The following is a 20803-nucleotide window of genomic DNA, read 5'->3' as shown; positions in this document are numbered from 1 at the left end:
TCAGGAAGTCACACTCAGAGATGGGGCCTGGAGACCTACCTAGTCTTGGGTTCCCAATTTCACACTTAAAATCTTTTTTAAATTTACCACCACCCGCCCCCCTACCCCGGACTCTGTTTTGAAGACTTTGTTGTTTAAAACAAACCACGTTAATTAAACATTTTCCCCCCATTTTTAAGTTTTTAGTCTTACTTTTGATTAACTTGATACCTGTAATGTGACACAATTTGGGTATAATTCCAGCCGAAAGGAAGCGAATGATCTGAATTGGCTTCTACAGCTTCAGTGTAAGCATATGTGCTGCTTGCTGCCTGTGAGATGAGCTGAAAAAGCTTTTGAATCTCCAGCAAAGGGGCTCGACTAGGGGTTTAGGAATCCTCATGTTAAAAAACCTCAGATCTCATAAAACAGAAACAAAATCTGAAGCCCAGGTCAAGGGGCCAACCGGATACCCAGCATGTTAGCCCAGAGCCACATCTTTGGACCCTAGGCCAGGGAATAATATATCATTTATTACTTCAACAAGAAATTAGGCCCGATTTCTTTCTGATGTTGGGCAGCTACCAAGATCGCATATGGTACAAAGAACATTTTCTATGACCCCTTAGGTCACAACAACATCTGATTTCCTTCAGCAGACCTGAGCTGCCCACTCCAAATAAACATCATTCAAGGCCCTGGCTTCAAAAGGCCCTAGGTAACTGAGGTTTGTGTATTAGACAGCAAACTTGGCCATGAATGCAGAGTTCCTTAACCCACAACAACCTCCCCGTTAACATGTGGGCAGTGGTACCTGGAACATCAGTCTGGCTGGCTTCCTGCTTTGGATAAGGCTTTTGGCTGGCTGGTAGGAACCATTAGGGGTTATTAAACATCTTCAAAAAGTGACAAGTAAGGGAGAGATAGGACCCCTCAGTGAGTAACCTTTAAAAACAGATACATTTTTCTGGAACAAGCAATTGGATAGAGTTGCCTTGATTATAGCTTTGTTTCAAAGAAGAAAGCTATTTGGCAGTCCTCAGAAACAAGGCAACTAAAGACCACCATCTTCAGAGGAACAGAAGACAACGCTTCCACCTCAAGCCCAAGCGTGCATCTAACACTGCGCTGTCCAGCGTCTCACTTAGACAGTTTCTACGGGGCACTTTCACAGCCTCTTGCAACTCCCCCAACAACCTCAATCAGATAAGTATGATCTACTCCACTTTATGGATGATGAAACCCAGAGAGGTAAAATAACTTGCCTGAGGTCACAGAGCCAGTAAAGCACAGAAGTGGGACTCGATTCTGGACAGTCCACGAGGCAACACTCCTTTCAGAGGAATCCCATGTTTCCAACCCAAAGTGCAATTCCATTCATGGTTGCAAAAAACTGAAACCATTTAGCCCCAATTTAAACATTACTCTGAAATCTACAATCCTAGATTGCTGAGGCGTTCCTTCACCATTCCTTCATCACGCTGCTACTGGGAACGACTGGGTGTCCTTTATGCAGCTAGAGTTTGACCCACGACAAAAAGTTTCGTAGGAAAGCTGGCCAGGAATCAGGACACACAAGTTCTGCCCCTTCATTTGGGACTTTGAATAAGTCCCTTCTTTCTAGGTCTCTCCCTACTTCTCAGCTCCCCTTCACAGTAAAATTCCTCAGGAAGAGGCATCAAAATGTGGTTTGTAGCTCGGGAGTACACGAAGCCAAAACTTTTCATAGTTATTTACCTTTTCCACTTTCATTCTCTCACAAGTGTACTGTGAAGTTTTCCAGAAGTTACATGATGAGTGACATAGCACCAGGTTACAAAGCAAAAGCAAATAAGAATCCAGCTGACTATCAAGGCAGATGTTAAGATTTGTAAAAATATAAAACAATGCCACTCTACTCACTAAATATGTTTTTGAAAAGTTATTTTTCATAAATTATGTATGTTAATATGTAACTGAATTACTACTCATTTGAAAGGACCATTTAAAACATTTCTCAGTTTTAATTTCTAATACCAAGACCCATAGATATAACCCAAAACAAAAACTCTGGAATCCTCAATTTCAGGAGTGCAATGGGGCCTTCAGACCAAAAACTGAGAATCGTTGGCCTACTCTCTCACGGTCTCCGATTCCTCCCCTTCATTCTCTCTGAAACCCACTCTAGTTAGGGTTCTCATTATGAGCCACCAAAATTGCTCATGAACACTAATAACTTCCCAATCGCTAAATCCAATGGTCAGTGGCCAGTCTCATCTCATCTCACTCAGCCTACCTACAGAACACGCCACGGCTGATTCCTTCCTTCTCCTGAGGTCTTTTCTCCACCTGGCTTCCAGGACACCATGCCCAGGTCTCCTATACCTCTGGCTTCCTTTCCTTCTCTCCAAGCTCTGTTTTGCTTTGAAATCTTTTCTATGCCCACTTTAGAACCTTGGTCATCTCCAAATTAGTACCTCTAGACCATTCTCTCCTCTGAATTCTAGACTCACACAACAGCCTACTCGACCTCTGTACTTGGTCACCAGCGATTTTTTTTCTTTTTCTGCTGAGCCGCACGGGTATGCGGAATCTTAGTTCCCTGACCAGGGATGGAACCAATGCACCCTGCAGTGGAAGTGTGGAGTCCTAACCACTGGACCACCAGGGAAGTCCCTCAACTTCTGTACTTGGATTCTAAACAGGCATTCCAAACTTTCAGATGACCAAGACCTAACTTTCTCCAGCCAAATCTGTTCTTCCTCATGTCTTCCCCATCTCATTTGATCCTCTCTATCCTTCCAATGGCTTCCAAGGCCAAGAACTTGTAGCCATCCTTAATTCCTTTCTCTCACATCTTATGTTCAATCTAGCATGAAACCCTGTTGGTTGACTTCAAAATTCACCCAAAATCCAATCATTACCTCCCCTGTTCCGCTGTTCAAAGCCACCATTATCTCTCACCTGGGTTATCATAGTAGCCTCCCATCTCATCCCCTCACTTGCTCCCTTCAGTTTACTTTTAGCACAGCAGGTACAGTGATCCTTTCAAAAGATCAGATATCACACAGCTGAAAACACACCAATGACCAGAAGATTAAAAGCCAAAATCCTCACAGTGGCCTACAAGGGCTATTCTAGTTGACTCCTAATTACCTCTCTAGCTTCTTTTCCTATACTCTCCTCCCTGCTCACTCTATCTAGCCTTCAAGCTGTTATAATGGTTATTGCCTCTGTCTGGGATGTTCTTCCTCCAGAAATCCTCATGGTTCACTCCCTCTACTCCTTCTAACCTTTGCTCAAAGGTCACTGTCTTAAGAAGACCAACCTTGATCTCTTCCACTTGGAAGTACACCTCCATCCCTCACCTCCCTGCATTCTGATCTCCCTTATCCTGGGGTCTACATCCCTCCACTAACCCACAGCTAAGTTATGTCTGTCTCCCCAGTAGATGTAAGCTCTACAACTGTAAGAATTTTTGTTGGTTTTGCTCACTAATGTATCTTCTGTGCCTGAAATAGCCCCTGGCAAATAGTTTCTCAATAAATATGTTGAATGAATATATGGAATTAGCTTCTCCATCTATAAAGCTTGATTGGGAGAGAGGGGAGTTTAGACTCAATAGTTCCTCCCAGCTCAAGCCTCTGATTCTCTAACCAGCCAAATACTCAATTTATACCACAACTGATTTGAACCTTTGGCACTACAAGGCTCAGCTCCTGGTCACAAAGACCAGGGCCCTGGACCCAGCCCTCAATTCTAAGTGCCCAGCTAGGACAGGGCAGGATAGGTACCAACTGACCAAGCACTGTCCTCATTAGTTGTCAGAGTCTGGGACACTTGGCCTTAACTATGTTTCTGATCTTTTCCCATCCCAAGGTCACCTATTTCTCCTACCTGAAGCAATCACTGCTATTTAGTTTTAACTTTAACTTTGCCCTGCAACAAAGCACAAATCCCAAGTGTGGGTGTCCAAATGGGAGCCATGATTTCAATTAGTTATGACAACCCCATAATCCTAACCCAAATTCAGATCCCTCTTCCAATGACAACCTTCTTTCTACCCCAGGGCAAACTTGAATTCTAAGAGGTTTTTTTAAAGTAGAAAAGATGAGATGGAAATGGAAAGTGACAGCATGAAATACAATTAAAATACTGTCTAGCCAACCCTTTTTAGGCTCGAACATGGTACTACCCCAAACCTAGCTTTAAGAACGCTGTTCTCTTACTCACTGGGCAGTAGGACAAACTGGCCTGGCACCTGGCAGATAATGTTTGTGGAATGGAAGAATTAAACCTGGAGTGACTCATTTGAGAAGTAAGTTCACTGAATACTGAAGCATAACCAGGCTCAAATCAGCATTAACCAATACCAACCAGAAATGTGAGGGTGATGAAGGGAAAGAAGGGACTAAGAACCCACCTAGGTTATGGAGGGCTCTGTGCCCTAGGAGCTGAGGCTCCTTCCTCATGACCACTGGGATCAGCTTCCGCCCCCTATCACCTCCTCTCAAGCCTTCAGCAAAATCTAAGACTAGCTTATTTCCAGCTTGCCCTCTTGATACCAAGAAAAAAGGGGCTGGGGGAGAAGGAAGATGAGTAAGATATACCTGCCCTCAAATTAGTAGGATCGTGGGTAAATGACTTAACCCTTGCAGGGTTGCAAAGGTGAAACAAAATGGCACATGTGAAAACACCTAGCACTCATGGTAGGTATTCAGTGTTCTTTTCTTTCCATTCCCTTTAAGGAAAATGAATCACAGCTGGCCAATACGCTAGCCAGCATGTGTATCTACTGACATTAATCTCCCTACATCTATTACTTCCTTCTACTTTGATACTGGCCAGTTGCCTTGCCAATTCTGCCCCAAAGATCCAAGCACTCCTCTACCCTCAGTGCTACTACATTTAGGTTCAACAACATCCCTTACTAGCGTGAATCAAATAATTGGTCCAACTGGTCTCCCAATCTCCGGTTCAAATCAGCTTACACATGCTGAAGCTCTCAGTGCTACATTGCTCTTCTCTGGTTTGCATATGGCTCCCGAATGCCTACTAAGTCAAGGTCAAATTCCAGGGTCCCATGTTTCACCTTATTTCTAGTCTTATTTCCCTTGCTCACATCTCAGACTCTGGTCCAACTGAACTACCAGTGCTGTTCCTGGTACATACACACTTTTGGATTTTCCACCTCAGCTCTATCCACGCTCCAGTAGGCCACTGTCCTCCCCAACTACCACCTGTCTACTACATCCTTCACTACTCCAAACTGCTGGAGGCTCTCCAATATGCTAGGCTCCCACTGGCTTCAGGTCCCTTGCAGAGGCTAGGCCTTTTACCTGGGATGCTCCCCTCTGCTTCCAATTCCCTACTCTTGCTTCTGGGCACTATTCCCTGAAAGGTCAATTTCCTTACATTCGTTGTAAAGCAACTATGATAAATACTGATTTAATGTTTCTCTCTTTGACTAAGCTGCAGAAGTCATGAGGATGGGGCATGTTTCTGATTTTGCTTACCACTGTTATCCCAGAGCCTAGCACGGTACTTGACAAATGAAAGCCCACAATCAATCTGTTAAATAAGCAAAGATTTCTCTAAAAAATATTCACTCACACACTGTTTATAGTATCTAAAATGGAGAAATGGACATCTGCTATCTGAAGTGGGAGAATGATTACATTACTGTACCTATAATGGAATGTCAATTACTGAAGGCCATGCTTTCAAAGTATGACATGGAAAATGCTTGGGTTAAAGCTGAGTGGAAGAGCAGGAAACTAAACCTAAAAGACTAAACTATGCAGAATTGGATGTGCGAGTAGGAAAGATACAAACTGGGGACAGTTTATATTCTGAAAAAAATGTCCGTACTTCTTTTGCACGTTTTCTACAGTAAGCGTTTATTAATTGATGAGAAAGTGTTTCTAAAAAACTTAAAAGAGACTCAGCTCAAATGCAATGTCTACTCAAAACTTCCCTAGACTTTCTAATTTGTACTCAAGTAATCCCACATCTCCTCATTGAGACTTGGGAGGAATCTTTGGTAACAAGCACTTAGTCCTCTTCAAGCCTGCATTTCCCCCCAACTCCATACCCCCCGCCTCCCTGGGCTCAGATTGAAGAATCCAGTAGTCCAGGAAGTGTGCATGCAGAACAAAAAGAAGTACACTCACCTAGTTTAAAAACACCCAAGATGTTTTGCCCTGAATTTTAAGCAGCACATGTGACCTGGTCCATTCTGGTTTCAAGTTCAAAGGCATCAGGCCGGTCCTGTGGGTTAGCAGCTAACATATCTTTCAAGAGCTGCTTGATCCCCTCAGACATGGAAGTCCTGCGTTTCTGGGGGATGTGCAACTCCATCTTTGGGTTTTCTAGCAGCGCCTCACCAACAGGGACGATCTCAGTCCCCTGTTTGATATAGGTCCCCAGGAGCTCCTTCTTGGTCTCAGAGTCAATGAAAGTGATTCTTTCTATCATTGCCCAGATGATAATGCCCAGGGCAAAGATGTCAGCCTTGGCTGTGTAGTGTCCCTCCCAGACTTCAGGGGCCATGTAGAAGTCTGAGCCGCAGGCTGAGGACAGCCAGTATTTATTCACATTCACATTTTTGTTGTCTTGATTGCCCTCTTTACCTCGGGGGGCCAGCCCAGCACAGACCTTGCTTAGTCCAAAGTCTGCCACCTTGAGGATGGGGGTGCCAGACCGCTCTGTGATGAGGATGTTGTCTGGCTTTAGGTCCCTGTGCACGATGTGGTTTTTGTGCAGGAAGGCAATGGCGCTCGTGAGCTGTAGCATGAAGCTCTTGTTGGTGGCTGGGTCCGGCCTCCGGGACAGGACATACTGATTCAGGTCTCCACCTTCACAGAACTCCATGACAAACCAGAGATAGCAGGGCTCCTCAGCATAACCCAGGATCCTTTCTCCTAAATCAAGGGAAGACCAGAAAGAGCCCAAGTGAGATGGACACAGTCACACCACTTGTAGACTAAAGGGATGTAGCACATTAGAGTAGGAGTGACAGTGATGACAATCGCTCCAATCCAAGAGGACCAGCACAACTGGCACGGAGCCAACTCTGCACAGCAAGGCCCATCTCTACTCATACAGGGTGAGTCAGGGGATAACAAGATAAGGGAACCCTGGTTTACTGATGATTAGCCAGGAGGCAACTTAGTTCACCTTTCCCAGTTTCCACCTCTGCTTCTTCACCTGTAAATGGCCGTGTGTAACACAGAGTACCAACACTGGCCCTTGACATTCAATTTAATATTTACTACCACCCTAGGAGGTAGGAAGAAATAGCCCCATCTAATAAAATGAAGAACCCGAGGCTCACAGAGACTTAGAGTTAACAGAATCAAATCCATGACTGCAGCGCCACTGTGTTTCATTATACTGTCTCCAAATAGGCAGCACCATACCACCCACATCTCCCAGGGCTGCTGCTGAGACGAGGGAAAATTTGTGAGAAGACCGTCAAATGTCTGTTACTCCATGCTAAGCCAAAGACCTTCCCTCCCTTCCTTCCTGCCTTGTGCAGGGATTCTTGTCGATGCATCTAGAATGGCACTACAAGTTTATTTCAGACACACTCCAACTCAGTGTTTTCTGGTAGCCCACCACACGCCTAGCACAAGTTAGGTACGTGACAGGCCCATCTCTATGAAGTTTAGTTTGAAGGAGATAACGGATGTTTAAAACAGCAAGTATCATTAGCTGTGCATCTGCATCAAGGTCAAGTTTTACGAACAGTGAAGGGTGGGTAGGAGTCACCAGATCTAAAGAGGTCCGAAGGGGCAGGACTTGAGTGACCCCTAAGAGACAGGCAGTAAATCAGCAGGGAGAAGCCAGAAGGAAACTCTAGGCTGAGATGGGATGGATAACGAGGCACAGGAACAAATGGACCAGAGAGGTGTAAATAGGAAGTCTGAAGTGGATGTAAGATGTAATCAAGTTATGTGGAAACTTGAAACTCCAGCTCTGCCTTCCTCAGAAAGTCTTTCCTTTTGAACCACAGTAACTCCAGGAAAGCTGCTGATTGGCATCTCCAAACAAATACCAATACACTTTATAAAGCAATTAATGGTACACTGAACCCTTAGCATGACGTTATTTGGTGACTGCAAGAGCCCAAAAAGCTTGAGCCTAAGTAGGTAGGTGTCTCATCTTGCTGATGAGGAGGCTGGGTCAGCCCCGGGTGGTCACATGGATCATTCGTGACTGAGCCAGACCCTGAGGAAAAGTCCTCTGATCCCCCGTACAGTGTCTCCATTCTACCAAAAATGAAGGCTGCAACCCCTCACACAGCCTCTGCCAGAGGGTTTCTTTCACTAGTCATTTACTTTATTACAAAGAGAATGGGTGATCCAGATGAGATGCTGCTAAGCCCCGAAATTACCAAGGCACATAGTCTACAAAAAGCCAGTGGTTTGGGAGTTCTAGGTTGATGCAAGAAGATGACTAGATGGACAAGGCAAAAGCTTTAGGTTTTTGACCACGATCTGACAGACCACATTTCCCCTGTAATTATATAATTTGTTTATACTGCTCACAATCAAAAGTAATACAGGTAGAACTAGTTTAGGGCAGATGGTTTTTTTGTTTTTTGTTTTTAAATCAGTTGTTTCCCATCTCATAATCCTCTTTCTAGGTCACCTGCTCCAGTAGGCTGAGGTTCTATCTAAAAAGACTGCAGGGACTTCCCTGGTGGCACAGTGGTTAAGAATCTGCCTGTCAATGCAGGGGACACGGGTTCAACCCCTGGTCCGGGAAGATCCCACATGCCGCGGAGCAACTAAGCCCATGTGCCACAACTACTGAGCCTGCGCTCTAGAGCCCGTGAGCCACAACTACTGAGCCCACATGCCTAGAGCCCGTGCTCCGCAACAAGAGAAGCTACCACCATAAGAAGCCTGTGCACTGCAACGAAGAGTAACCCCCACTCACTGCAACTAGAGAAAGTCCACGCGCAGCAACAAAGACCCAACGTAGCCAAAAATAAATTAAAAATAAATAAATAAATAAAAAGACTGCAAAATGAAGTGGTGATCTGAGCCCCGATCAATCAACCTAGACTCCTGAGTAAAGACCCATAAAAAGGAGAACAAGAAATGTTTGGGGGTGGTAGAGCCAGAAAGGAAACTATTAAAAAGGCATCAAATTCCTTCTGCAAAGGCCACATCAGAAAACAGTGAAACTTCTGGTAGGGAAATAAAGGGTGGGGAATGATGATTATTTTATACGCAAAGTTGGTAACTATGGCAATTGAAATAAAAAGACAACAACTCTGTAAAACAGACTACATATAAGTCCAGGTTATGAGAATTCAGGGAAAGAAAAAGAAAAAAAAAAAAGGTAAAAAAGTGCCCTCAGTCAGTGAGTGAGTGGGTAGATGAGACCCGGGATCGAGGGACTTGCTCTGGGGAATGAGCTAAGGTCAGGAGATGCCAAAGAAGGGGGCTGTTTGTAGAGATGACAGAACTGGACCGGAAGCAGACAGAGCGTCAGTGAGCATGACGGAATGGAAAGTGGGGGACGCAGCTACTTGTCCCAGAGACAAAAAGCACTCTGCACAGGGAAGGACCTTGGGCTTATTTCATGAGAAGCTGCAGTATGTGTTTTCATGAAGGAATCCCAATTGCCCACAAAAAACATAAGAGGCATGTACGAATTCCAGCCCTTTTCTTCAGGCAGATTGTCTACCTGGGCCTCTCAGCTACCTTGCATCACAGCAAGATGGAGGGAGGGAATGCGGCACTCAACGCACTGGGTGCATTTCTGTTGAGAAGCAAGTAGTAGAAGAGCACACAGTAACAGAAGAGTAATGGAAGACCGGAAGACAGGAGTCTAGGTTGAGACCCCAATTCTGCCCCTGGTTTACTGGGTGGTTTCGAGACTGAGTATGATGGGAAGATAGCTAGAACCTGGGGCAAGTCCCTGAACCTCTTAGACTCAGTCCTCTCAACCATCAAATGAGAATGACACTTACACCACATATTCCTGAGTTAAGTCACAGTCGGCAGAGTATAAGGTACTTTGGGGGAATCACATCCTTTACCATCTCCTACATCATCATTCCCACCGGACCCCAGCCAAGTCCTAGCAAGTCACGGATTTCAATACTCTCAGTGCTGGAGGCCAGAGAATATAGCTCTCACACGTTAGGCAAAAGATGAAACTGAGATCAGAAAATGAAAATGGATGATTATATCACATTTCTCCGGCTGCAATAGCTAAAATCCATATTCTAGCCAGAGCAGGCCACTTTTATTTGAGGTGACCTCTCTACGTAAAAGGTGACCCCTCTCCCCAAATCTGTGCAGGTGCATCTGAATGTGTACCTTAGGACCCAGTCTGAAAGCTAGCCTACTCGACATGTGCCTGATTTCCCAGGTAACTTTCCTCTTCTGACCAGCCAAAGCCCAAGTCTCATTATTTACCAGGGTGACTGTGCACTGGGGAAGGGAAAATGGTCAAACTTCCAGGGATTATCGAACACTGGTTCTAAGCTGACACAAATTCCTGGAGACTCAAAACGTCATCGTGGTCCAGTCAGGGTAGGGGGCCGATGGAGGTCAGATGACCAGTGGAGTTTCAGCTCAGGTCTGTTTCACAGCCACCCCAGTGGGTCACTGAAGCCACCCTGTGGTTACTTCCCCAGTTTTGGGATGTAAAACTGGAACAAACACATGCAGAAACTAGTAGAATCCTCACATGAAATTCAGTTTTTTGAACTGACAGAAACAAACAAAATTTACTTAAGTTTTATAATCCCCTTGTTTGGTATAAATCTGACAGTTCTGTAAGACTAAAAAGGGCTGAGAATTTAGCTGCCCAGAGCTGGAGAAAAGGGAGTGTTATTTGAAGGTGATAAGGATTTGTGGCAAATTAACCTTTGAGAGCCCACTGGGTTCCAGGAACTATTTGTCACGGCCATGAGTGGTTGGTAAGGTGCGATCCTGCACAGCCACCTCCCTCCACCAGAACGTGCTAACTCCCAGGTTACAGGGGGCAAAGAAATGCACTTGGATTAGAGGCAGGCCTACCTTCAGGGGCGTTTTATTACCTTTCCCAAGTCCAGTAGCCAGAAGACCACAAAATAAACTCTGTATTTCAAAACATATCCTATGCCACAGTTCACAGGGAAACAATTAAAAAAAAAAAAAATCAAGCAGGGGACTTCCCTGGTGGTCCAGTGGCTAAGACTTGGTGCTCCCAATGCAGGAGCGATCCCTGGGTTTGATCCCTGGTCAGGGAACTAGGTCCCATATGCCGTAACTAAAAGATCCCACACTCGGCAATCAAGATCCCAAGTACTGCAACTAAGTCCCGGTGCTGCCAGATAAATAAATTAAAAAAAAATAAAGTTAAAAAAAAAATCAAGCAGGTGCCTCGCATCTCATTACTCATGGGCATAAGTAGTGGCTGAAGTCTCCCAACAAAATGGGCTGTATTCAGAAACTTGAGGTCGGGAGGCTCAGCATAAGGATAAGTCAGTATGAGCTGTGGAAAGCAGGCACTTCCTGGAAAGGGATACAAAATACCCAGAATTTTATAAGCCCATTTCCAAGCATCCTCCAGAAATTCGACTTTTTTTTTTTTAATTGAAATATAGTTGATTTACAATGTTGTGCCGATCTCTGCTGTACAGCAAAGTGACTCATATTCTTTTTCCATTATGGTTTGCCACAGGATAGTGAACATCGCTCCCTGTGCTGTACAGCAGGACCTTGTTGTTTATCTCTCCCCTGTATAATGGCTGGCATCTGCTATGCTCTAGTATAAGTACACAGTTATGCTAGAGCACACACTGCTCGGCAGACCCCAGACATGTGATGAGCAAAAGCCTCTGCCCTTATGAAGGCTTCCAGCCATTAGAAGCAGAATGACTGCAGCTATGAGAGTAAGGAAGAGGAGGCAGCTCTGCCTGAGGGGTAGGGAAAGGTGGTTAGGACGAGAGAAGGGCAGGCTGAGAGTAAGCGGCTCATGCACCGTGTTTCCCGGGGTGAAGAGAGTGAGCACACGGCACAGGGGGGTGTAAGCTTGCAGCGAGGGACCCACGTAACCTGGGGTAATCACAGAAGAGATGTGGTAGGAGATGGGGAGAAATGAGGCTGGAGGTGAAGCTGGAGTCAGCTCATAAGAAATGGTATCTGGCAGACTACAAGAATGTGAACCCTAAGAAATGGGAAGTGACTAAAAGTTCTTGAAGTATTTTAGAAAGATAAGCTGCTTATTGAAACTAAGAAGTCACCAGTGTTAAGTTAGACGTACCACTTAGGTAAGACATCCAAGCTGTTGACAACACTCTGGTTTACCACTGACTGAGTTCTGATTTCAGAGATGTTAACATGTGGAAGAACACATCTGAGAATCGACGAAACAGGTTCCCTCTGGAGGCAAGAGGAGTTAGAAATGGAAGACAGACTAGAGGCCAAGAGACGCATCAGGAGGTCCTGAAAGCTGAAGAAGTGCGGGCTGGCCAGGGAGGAGGCGGTAAGGGATGGGAGAAATGTCTTGGAGGTTTAGAATCAACAGAGCTGAGCAACTCATCACTTCACATGTGATGGAAGGAAGGAGGAAGCCAATCCTCTCTTCTTACTCCCAACTTGCATCTACGTACATGACCCTTTCACAAGTGAGGAAACTGAGGCTCAAAAGATTAAATACCTTGCCTTTGGTCTCACTACAGTCTCACAGAGGCAGACCCCAGAGTCTCCACAGCCTGGATTCCTAACCCTGATGCTTTACTGCTGCCTCTCCTTGCCTGCAGCAGAAGTTAACACCTGGATGTTCCATTTCCCACTGACACAGTTCCTTGTTAAGTACTCTTACGGATGCCCCCAAGGAGTTCAATGTTCCTTAAGTCTCCGGTATTGATAGGCCAACCACATAACACGCTGATTCATTTTTCATAGAGGATTAATTATGATTTTGATAAGCATGCTGAGATAAACAATTCAGCAATATTTATCACAAGTCTCCAAAATGCTCAACGTGACATAAAAATCCCACTCCAGGAATTTATTCTAAGCGAAGAGTACCAAAAAGGCAAAACAAAAACAAAAACCTACCACTACCAGCAACAAAAGGGCACACCAAGCACTAAAAACACACAGAACTGGTATTCCACACAGCACAGTACAAGTAAGGAGTTAGAACAACTGTCCCCGGGTACTTAATGGTTAATAATGGCACTGCCACTTAGTTGAATGCTGAAAGGGCCATGTTTTACTTCAACAAAATTTACTTAAAAAGCCAAAAGAGATCACATAACACATCATAAGCATGTTTAATGTGAAGTGAGACATAAGATATAAAATTTTAAAGTTATGTTTAAGAAAATATTATAAAGGAATCCAGAAATGAGGTTTGAATTTGTTATGACCATAGCTATCCCTGCTTCTGATTAAATAAAAATTTTAATATACAACTTTTAACTAAAGAAGTGGTTCAGAAGATCAGTCCTGAGAAGATGCTGAAGATGAGGACCATTCAAGCACATTCTCCCAAAATGAGCACATAGACCAAGCCCTCCTCCCAGCCTCAATGACCTTGAGCTGTGTCACTATAAAGAGGCTGGGTCCAGTGTCAACACCACAGGGTGTGTTCAATTCAAAGTACTTCATTAATCAAATGTCTTTGTGCACTACAGAACACACCCCCTCAGGGTGGCTGCCAGGGCAAGATACAGTGTCCTGTAGAGGCCAAGAGGCCAATTAGGAACTCTCAGGCCCAGTGGGAAAGGAGAAGGAGCCAGCCAGGCCTGGGGTCAAAACCACCCACTCCCACACTTTCAAGGCTAATGTGACCCTGGGCAAACTGCTAAAAAAGACCCCATGAATATTTCATTTTCCATAAATTGGGAAGAGACACTTACCTCAATGGGCTGCTGGGAGGCTTAATTGTGACATACGAAGCATCTTGCAGGTGCCTGGACACCAGAGCAGACAACTACTGGGTATTAATCATGTTAAAAATTGCAAAGAACATCTGGATATAAACCTAGAGCCTGACCTTTCACTGCTGTGGGAATGGACAAGTTACTTGACTTAATGGATCTTGATTTTCTTGTGTGTAAAACCAGGTTACAAAAACTCCAACCTAAAGTGGAGAGGATTAAATGAGAGGATGAACCATGAAAATCTAAGGTTAGCTATTAGGACTTGGAACATTGCAAGGCTCTTGTTAAAAATGCAGATTCCACTGGCCAGGCAGACTGGGGAGTAAGGCAGTCCTGGTTGTTTCTCTCTCCATGTGCAATGGTCCTTGCCACATGCCTAGCCTTACTGCGTGCCAGGCTCACTTCTGATTTACCCTTTTACAACTCATCCTTCCCTCCTCTAAACTTAGTCCACATTCCTGCCAGCTGTCCCCCCTAAAGCACCTCTCACAGGCTGCAATGACGTATCATCGGTTGTGCTGTGCCCATCTCCTCCCTTAGACTGGGCACCACAGTGGAACAAGACCATGTCTCTGGGCTCCCACGATGCACCTCACACACATCGAGTAGGTGATCAATAACTGGGTGAAATGAATCAAGATGAGAACTGTTAGCTGGAGAGGCTTAAAACAGAGAAATATCAGAGAACATTCTAGTATAGGGCATGCAGAATGTTTAGATTAAGACAACTAGGTAAGCATCCAGAATTTGTGAGTCACTGAGGAGGGCCTGTGGCTAAATACCACCAAAAGCCAAGGTCGAGCTGAAAATAAACTGATGTTCTATTGGGAAGCTAAGCTCTCTTTGAGAGTTTACTTACACTGTAAAAAGCCCTACCCAATACAACCCCAATTAATCAAAGCTCTCAAGTAAGGGTTGCTTCTATCTCCTGGGGCTGGTTATCTAAAACCCCCAATGCACACAGAAGGAAAGCAGTCTGTCAGTAGCAAGAGAAAAGGAAAGCCTGTGTGGTTGTCCCAAGACAATCAAGAGCAGAACAGAAAGGAGGCAGAGGGTCCCTGGCAGCTGAGACATAGGGGAGGCACCAGTAGAAATCAGCAGTGCCACAAGTACTGGTTAACACATAATTGAAAATAGATAGTAGCCATTAGCTTCTGAGTAAAATATGATTATACCCATTTAACAACAAGAAAAACAGGAGAGCCCAGAACTTAAGCCACCTGTCCCAAGAGTGCAGCACAGCTGTGAAGGAAAGCTGACTCAATCCAGAATGCCAGGGCTTGGAGCCTGGCTTGGTTCTGCTTAGCTGCTACACATCAGGCAATGTCACTAACCTCAGTGCCTCAAGTTGTCTCACCCGTAAAATAGGGATAATTATAGTACTGACTTCAAAAGGTGGTCATGAAGACTGAAACAGTTAAGAGGTATAAAGCCTTTAGAACAGCTCTTGGCACACAGCAATCAGTGAGTTTTAGCTTTTATTAACAGGGTGAAACTGGGACTAAGACCTTCCGACTCCCAGTCAATACCAATGTTCTACTGTATCCCATTCATTTCCAGGGCCCCTAAATGCTGCCTTTATATCTATGTCAGGGTAGCCGAAGATTACCATTCAGCTCCCTGCCTCTACCCAGGGATCTCTAAACTCGGAGGCCCCAAAGCTGCAGTAGAATTCAGAGGTGCTTTCCAGCGGCCTGGGAGGGGGGCACCCAGCTCTGAGGCCAAGATTTCCCTGGGCTCTCAATGGGCTGAGAGGAGTTTGCAGGCCGACAACCCATCCACTAAGACACTGGCTCCCCCTCAGCTTCCTGAGCTTCCTGACGTCTACCTCCTTCCTTGCTTCCCCAGGCCTCTATGCTCCCAGAGGGAACCTCTACTGTTTTCTGGGACACCCACCACTCATGACCTTGCACGATGGTCATGGCCAAGTCTTCTGCATGCCTCGTGGAGGAAACTCTGCATAGCTTCTTCTAGTGCAGTGTATGGCTCACAGTCACACCGGGCATCGGCGTGCAGACAAGACTGCCTCCCAAGGGCCAAGATTCCCACCCATGTGAAAGCCCCTCCAGGTATCTTGAGTACAGCAAACATCAAATAATTGGTCAAGCGGAACACGTTTTACCAAGTTGGGATAAGCTAGGTTCCTGGCTTTTCCAAACTTCTAATTATTCAGTTTTATGAACCTTGACAGTTTGTTGTGGATTTTTTTTTTTTGTCTTTATTTGCTGCTATTTGTATAAGGATCAGTGTGCACTTTGTAGAGAGCATCAGAATTTCTGAGTTTGACAATGAGCTCAGGCATGCCTGCTGTCTAAGTGGCAGTAATCTTGAATTCAGTTTTAGGTGCAATCAGGACAGGGTCCTTTGGCAATGGAAACAAGGGGATAAAAGCAAACTGTTAACCCTTTTTTAATGAAAAGTTCTTAAAAGTTAAACAAAGCCACCAACCCATCAACCAAATAATTTACAGGATTGTTAATCTGGTTTAAAAAAGCCTGGGAGGCTGGTTTGAATACTACCACTAACTCATCTGGGGCAAGTCCTGTCTCTTTTCTGGGCTTCAATTTCCTTCCCTGTGAAACAGAAGGCCAGATCAGACATCTAAGATGGCTCACTACTGACTGTCTGAAACTTCTGTTCTCTATTTAATGCTCTGGGTAGGACTTTTTGGTCTATGTTCAGAGAGAAAGGAAGGACATAAGACACAGAAGTCTATCAAAGTTGGAGAAGATGAAGAACTGCATTAAGAAGTCCCCTTACCCCTTTTTTGATATTGGTTTATTCATACATAATTTTTTTAAACTACAGAAATGCCTTCTGGTGGAGTTGATACTCGGAGAGGGTGGAGGGGAGAGGAGACGGACAACCATTCTCTATTTGTTCTCTATTTGGCCAAACTGTGAAATAAATAGCACTCTCTTCTCTACCTATTCATGTTTTCCTAGGCCCCCTTCTTTCAAAGCCCACCTTCTCTGCTAACTTCTGGCTAACTCCTGATTCTCATTCTTGTTAATTTGTACAACACAGAACAAAGCCATTGATGAGCCAACTTGGCTTTTCCTCCGTGACCGTGATTAGCATTTGAGTCTTCTACAGGTCCTCAAGCTTCAAATTAAGTTCCTTTGGGACAAAGAGGGTTTTTTTCCTCTGCAAATACCACCATAGGGACCTCAGTAAAAGTTTGTGGATTTGGTTCATTGAGACTTTAAGGCAGATTAACACTTTTCAGTCTATTCAAAATTATTCTAAATTGCAGGAGACGGGGCAAGAGGTGACCGCATCTGTTTACAGGCAGAGCTGAACCAGATTACTTGCAAACTAGAAGGAATCTGCCCCAGGGCATATCAGGACTGCTAAATTTTGGAAGCTGAAGTCAGAAAAACTTAACCAGGAGTAATTTGGGTATTTGTTCTCCACTTTAATACTGATAGCAAAAAAGCTCAACGCCTATTAACTGCTTGTTAAATTAACACTTGACACGTAAATCTGAACATCAGTTTATAAGCAGAGGCAACATGCATTGTCTTTACTGCTCTCTCCCTAAGCCCAGAATATTAACTGACCCACAGTAGAGGCTCATATATTTAAGACTCCAAATAACTAAAAGGGACATATTAAGTATGTGGTCTAAAGCAAAATATTTCGTTTCTTTTAGGCCTCAGTTTTAGTTCACAAAGGGAGGAAGAAAATACCAGTGTTTCTGTCAACTTGGCGCTGCCTACAGTACAGGAAACAGAATGTGTTCCATAGTCAAGTTTGGGAAACTTGAACAGGAACACTGTGAATTTCGAAGGGGACGACAGTGGAAGAAGATTCAAAACGTAGCCTGAACTTACTGAAGCAGCGAATTTCTCCTCATCTGGAGCACTTGTTGACATTCCTAGTCTGCACAGCAACCCTATGACAGAGGAACCCTCACCTTATGAATAAAGGAATGCTCCCCACAGGTTTGAAACAACTTGTCCCATGTCTCATGCAGTCAGCTGAGACAAACTATGACTAAAAGTGAGTCTAACCCCAAAGCCTGTGTTATGCTGCCACTGTTTACTGCGGAGTTTTGACAAATTCTACAAGTGAGGAAAGTTTGAACAGTATATGTAGGGACACAAAGCAAAGACTTCCAACCCAGGTTGAAGTTTCAAAACTGGCATCAATGAGCTGAGAATAGAAGGGGATCCTTTGGAAAAGCAAACTCCTACATCCCAAGGCAGTCATGTAAATTGGAAGTCCAGACCATTCATTAACCACAGAGAAGACAGTCTGAGAGTGAAGTGAGGAGCCTGTAGAATACAGGTAAGCTGAAAGAATCTCCTGGAAAATCTTTTCAAAACAAATATATTTACCCTGGAGAGAGGGTGGGCTTTTCAGTATGGATGGGGCACGGATGGGCAGAAAAAGTATAAGCCTATTTTGAAAAAGGACCCCAGGTAATATTGAGCATGTCCTCAATCCGCTGTCAAACAACTGACCTGAAACAGGACCAGGAGTTCTCTTGGGATGGGCCTGGAGGATCTTAAAGTCAGGCAAAAGCTCCAAACAAAATGCCCTATCCAACCCCACCCCAAATCCTACCAGCTCTTACTAAGGTCAGATCTAGTTCATCCTTGGGGGAGGGAGGAAACCATTACACCTTTTAAAAGGGTTGAGACCTTGAATCAAGACAGATCTGAGTTCACATCGCTTAAGCTATGAAAAATTGTAAACAAATCAGGAGTACAACCATACCTCCCTTACAAGCTGATTAACCTTCCTCAACTTGGGTTCATTCACCTCTAAACCTTAGTTTCTCCACTTATAGAAAGAGAAGAGGATTTACTTTTCAAGTTATACCTCAAGTCACTCTGTAAGAGATCTAGGGCAGAGCTGGGTCTCAGATTAGCAACCTCTCCCCCGAGGAAGTCTCCTCAGGCCTTCCTAGCCCACTGGCTCTCTCTTCTATGAACAGACCCTTGGCTACTTGTAGCCTGAACAAGGCACATGAGCACTCAGGATGCACACACTCCCTAACTGCAGTTAAAACCCCGAAACCAGGACTAGCCCTCCCAGGACTGCAAAATCCCCTTGCTTCACTGAGCCCCATCGTCCCTATAAATAAAACCACTTGGAAGCCAGCCTCAGAAGGTGGTTGTAAAAGGGAGGAAAAAGATGTTAGATGTGTTGTGTGACAGCTCTAGACCCACCTGTGGAGTTATTCTGCAGGCCCCTAGAGGACCTAGGCTGAAAACCGCCGGTTTGCTGGACTTCCCTGGCATGAAGGGCTGGGGGGGTCTCAGAGGAAAAGGCAGACCAGGAAACAAGAGTTAGCAGGGTGGAGCCGGAGGGTGTCAGGATTTTTGGAACCAGACAGGGAGCGGGTGTGGGTGGGTCCAGCAAAGTTTTTTTCTTTTTGTTTGCTTTGGGAGGGAAAGAGAAGAGACCCTAGAGTGTGAGGGGGCTCGGCAGTTCTTCCACCGACTCTGAACCCAACCCCCTGCACTCCCAAGTCCGACCTTAAAAGTGCTAGACGTTTCATAATAATGGTTCACACTTATGGATCACTTACTACGACAATGGTTAGCACTTAATGAGCCCTTGTTATTAAAATACCAGCTAACGTTAGTGCCGGGGACTGATCCTGGATCCGGAGAGAAGAGGGCGGCCCGAATGTCTGGCCCGGAAAGGAGGGTGTGTCGGGTCCAGGGCGACAGACCGGGACCAGGGTCTAGGGGTCAGTTTGGGCCGAGCCCAGCAGATTCGTGGGTCCAGGCCATGCGTGGCCAGGACGGCCCTCGGCATTCCTACCTTTGAGCGAGGTTTCCACCAGGCGCAGGTAAAGCTGCGAGCTCTTGTTGCCGTGGCTCATACGCTGGGCTAGCCCGTTGCGCTGCAGGACGCACTCCTCAAACTGCACGACGTTTTGGTGGCGCCGCTTGAGGCTGGTCAGGGCCCAGAATTCGGCCAGCGCCAGCTCCACGTTCTCGGGGGCGTCGCAGCGGATCTTCTTGACCGCCACCCGGGCCCCGCTGCGCCCGGCCACTGCCTCGTACACCACGCCGTAGCTGCCGCGCCCGATCTCCGCCAGAAGGCTGTAGCGCGGCCGCGCCGACCCGCCGCCGCCCTCCGGCCGCCGCCGCGCCAGGTAGGCCTCGCCCGGGGCCTCGGCCGCCACCGGATCCATGGCCTGGGCCACCGCCGCCGGCCTCAGCTTCGCGCTGAGCGCCCGCGGCACTGGGCTTCGCCTTTTCCGCTCGGGGCTTTGTGTACCTCTGCGGGCGCCGTCCTCCTCCCCCGTTTCCATGGCTGCGGGCGGCGGGGGGAGCAGCAACGGCGCTGCCCGGGACCCCCCTGCCTCATCCCTCCGTCCGGTCCCGGGACGCGGAGGAGCGGGACCCTGGATTGTGACCTGCGGGCGGAAGAATCGGTTAAACGACCAGGCCGAGGCCGGGAGGCAAGCAGCGCAGGCCTCAGGGCGTCCCACCTCCTCCTCCGGCCGCCACGGCCCCTTTAAGACGGAAGCCACGGTTGCTGACTAAACGGGGGAGGGGAGGGGGAAGCGGGAAAGACGAAACCACGGGGCACTGGCTCAGAGGGGGAGCCGGAAAGAAAAGCAGAAACTCCCCGCCTTTTCAGTTAATTTATTGTATAGCAATACGAGAAACAAGGACTCGGAGCTTTCGCGACTTATGAAAATCACCCTTAAGAAGAAATTCGGACTGTGGAAATCTTCTTTTCCGCTTGGCTCCCTCAGGGATGCCCCTCCCCGCGTCCCACCCTGTGTTCTCCCGGGTGTAAACAGTCCATTGAATTAAGCCGGAGTGGAGCCCAGCGGACCGACCCAAGTCCCGCCGGGCTGCGGGTGTAAGGGGTTGGCTTAAAAGTTCGGAGTCCCTGAGCGCGCCCAACCGGGGACGCAGCTGCCCTCCCCAGACGCCCGAGGCGGCGGGCGTAGTTCCAGCTTGGGTG

At 46.2% G+C, this 20803-nt stretch overlaps 2 protein-coding genes across 3 annotated transcripts in view; one reads left to right on the top strand and one right to left on the bottom strand.

Moving 5' to 3' along the window:
- The window catches only part of STK35 (serine/threonine kinase 35), a 45349-nt gene that overhangs the window by 23945 nt on the left and 601 nt on the right, over window positions 1–20803 (bottom strand). For both annotated transcript variants that reach the window (XR_014235939.1, XM_082361445.1), the window contains exons 2-3: window positions 19643–20243; window positions 6132–6881 (exon numbers count right to left, since the gene is read on the bottom strand). Coding sequence is in view for 1 of the 2 variants with exons in the window: in XM_082361445.1 (XP_082217571.1) it covers window positions 6169–6881; window positions 19643–20243 (1314 nt within the window). In the remaining variant the exon portion in view is untranslated. The remainder of the gene's footprint in view (window positions 1–6131; window positions 6882–19642; window positions 20244–20803) is intronic.
- Window positions 6888–20803, top strand: part of PDYN (prodynorphin) — a 106170-nt gene continuing 92254 nt past the window's right edge. The window contains exon 1 of the mRNA XM_082361481.1: window positions 6888–18154. The gene's annotated coding sequence lies outside the window, so the exon portion shown is untranslated. The remainder of the gene's footprint in view (window positions 18155–20803) is intronic.

The sequence above is a fragment of the Balaenoptera borealis genome (genome assembly GCF_965194805.1).
Source record: "Balaenoptera borealis genome assembly, chromosome: 16".
NCBI classification, from domain to species: domain Eukaryota; kingdom Metazoa; phylum Chordata; class Mammalia; order Artiodactyla; family Balaenopteridae; genus Balaenoptera; species Balaenoptera borealis.
This window is presented reverse-complemented; position numbering and strand designations above follow the sequence as displayed.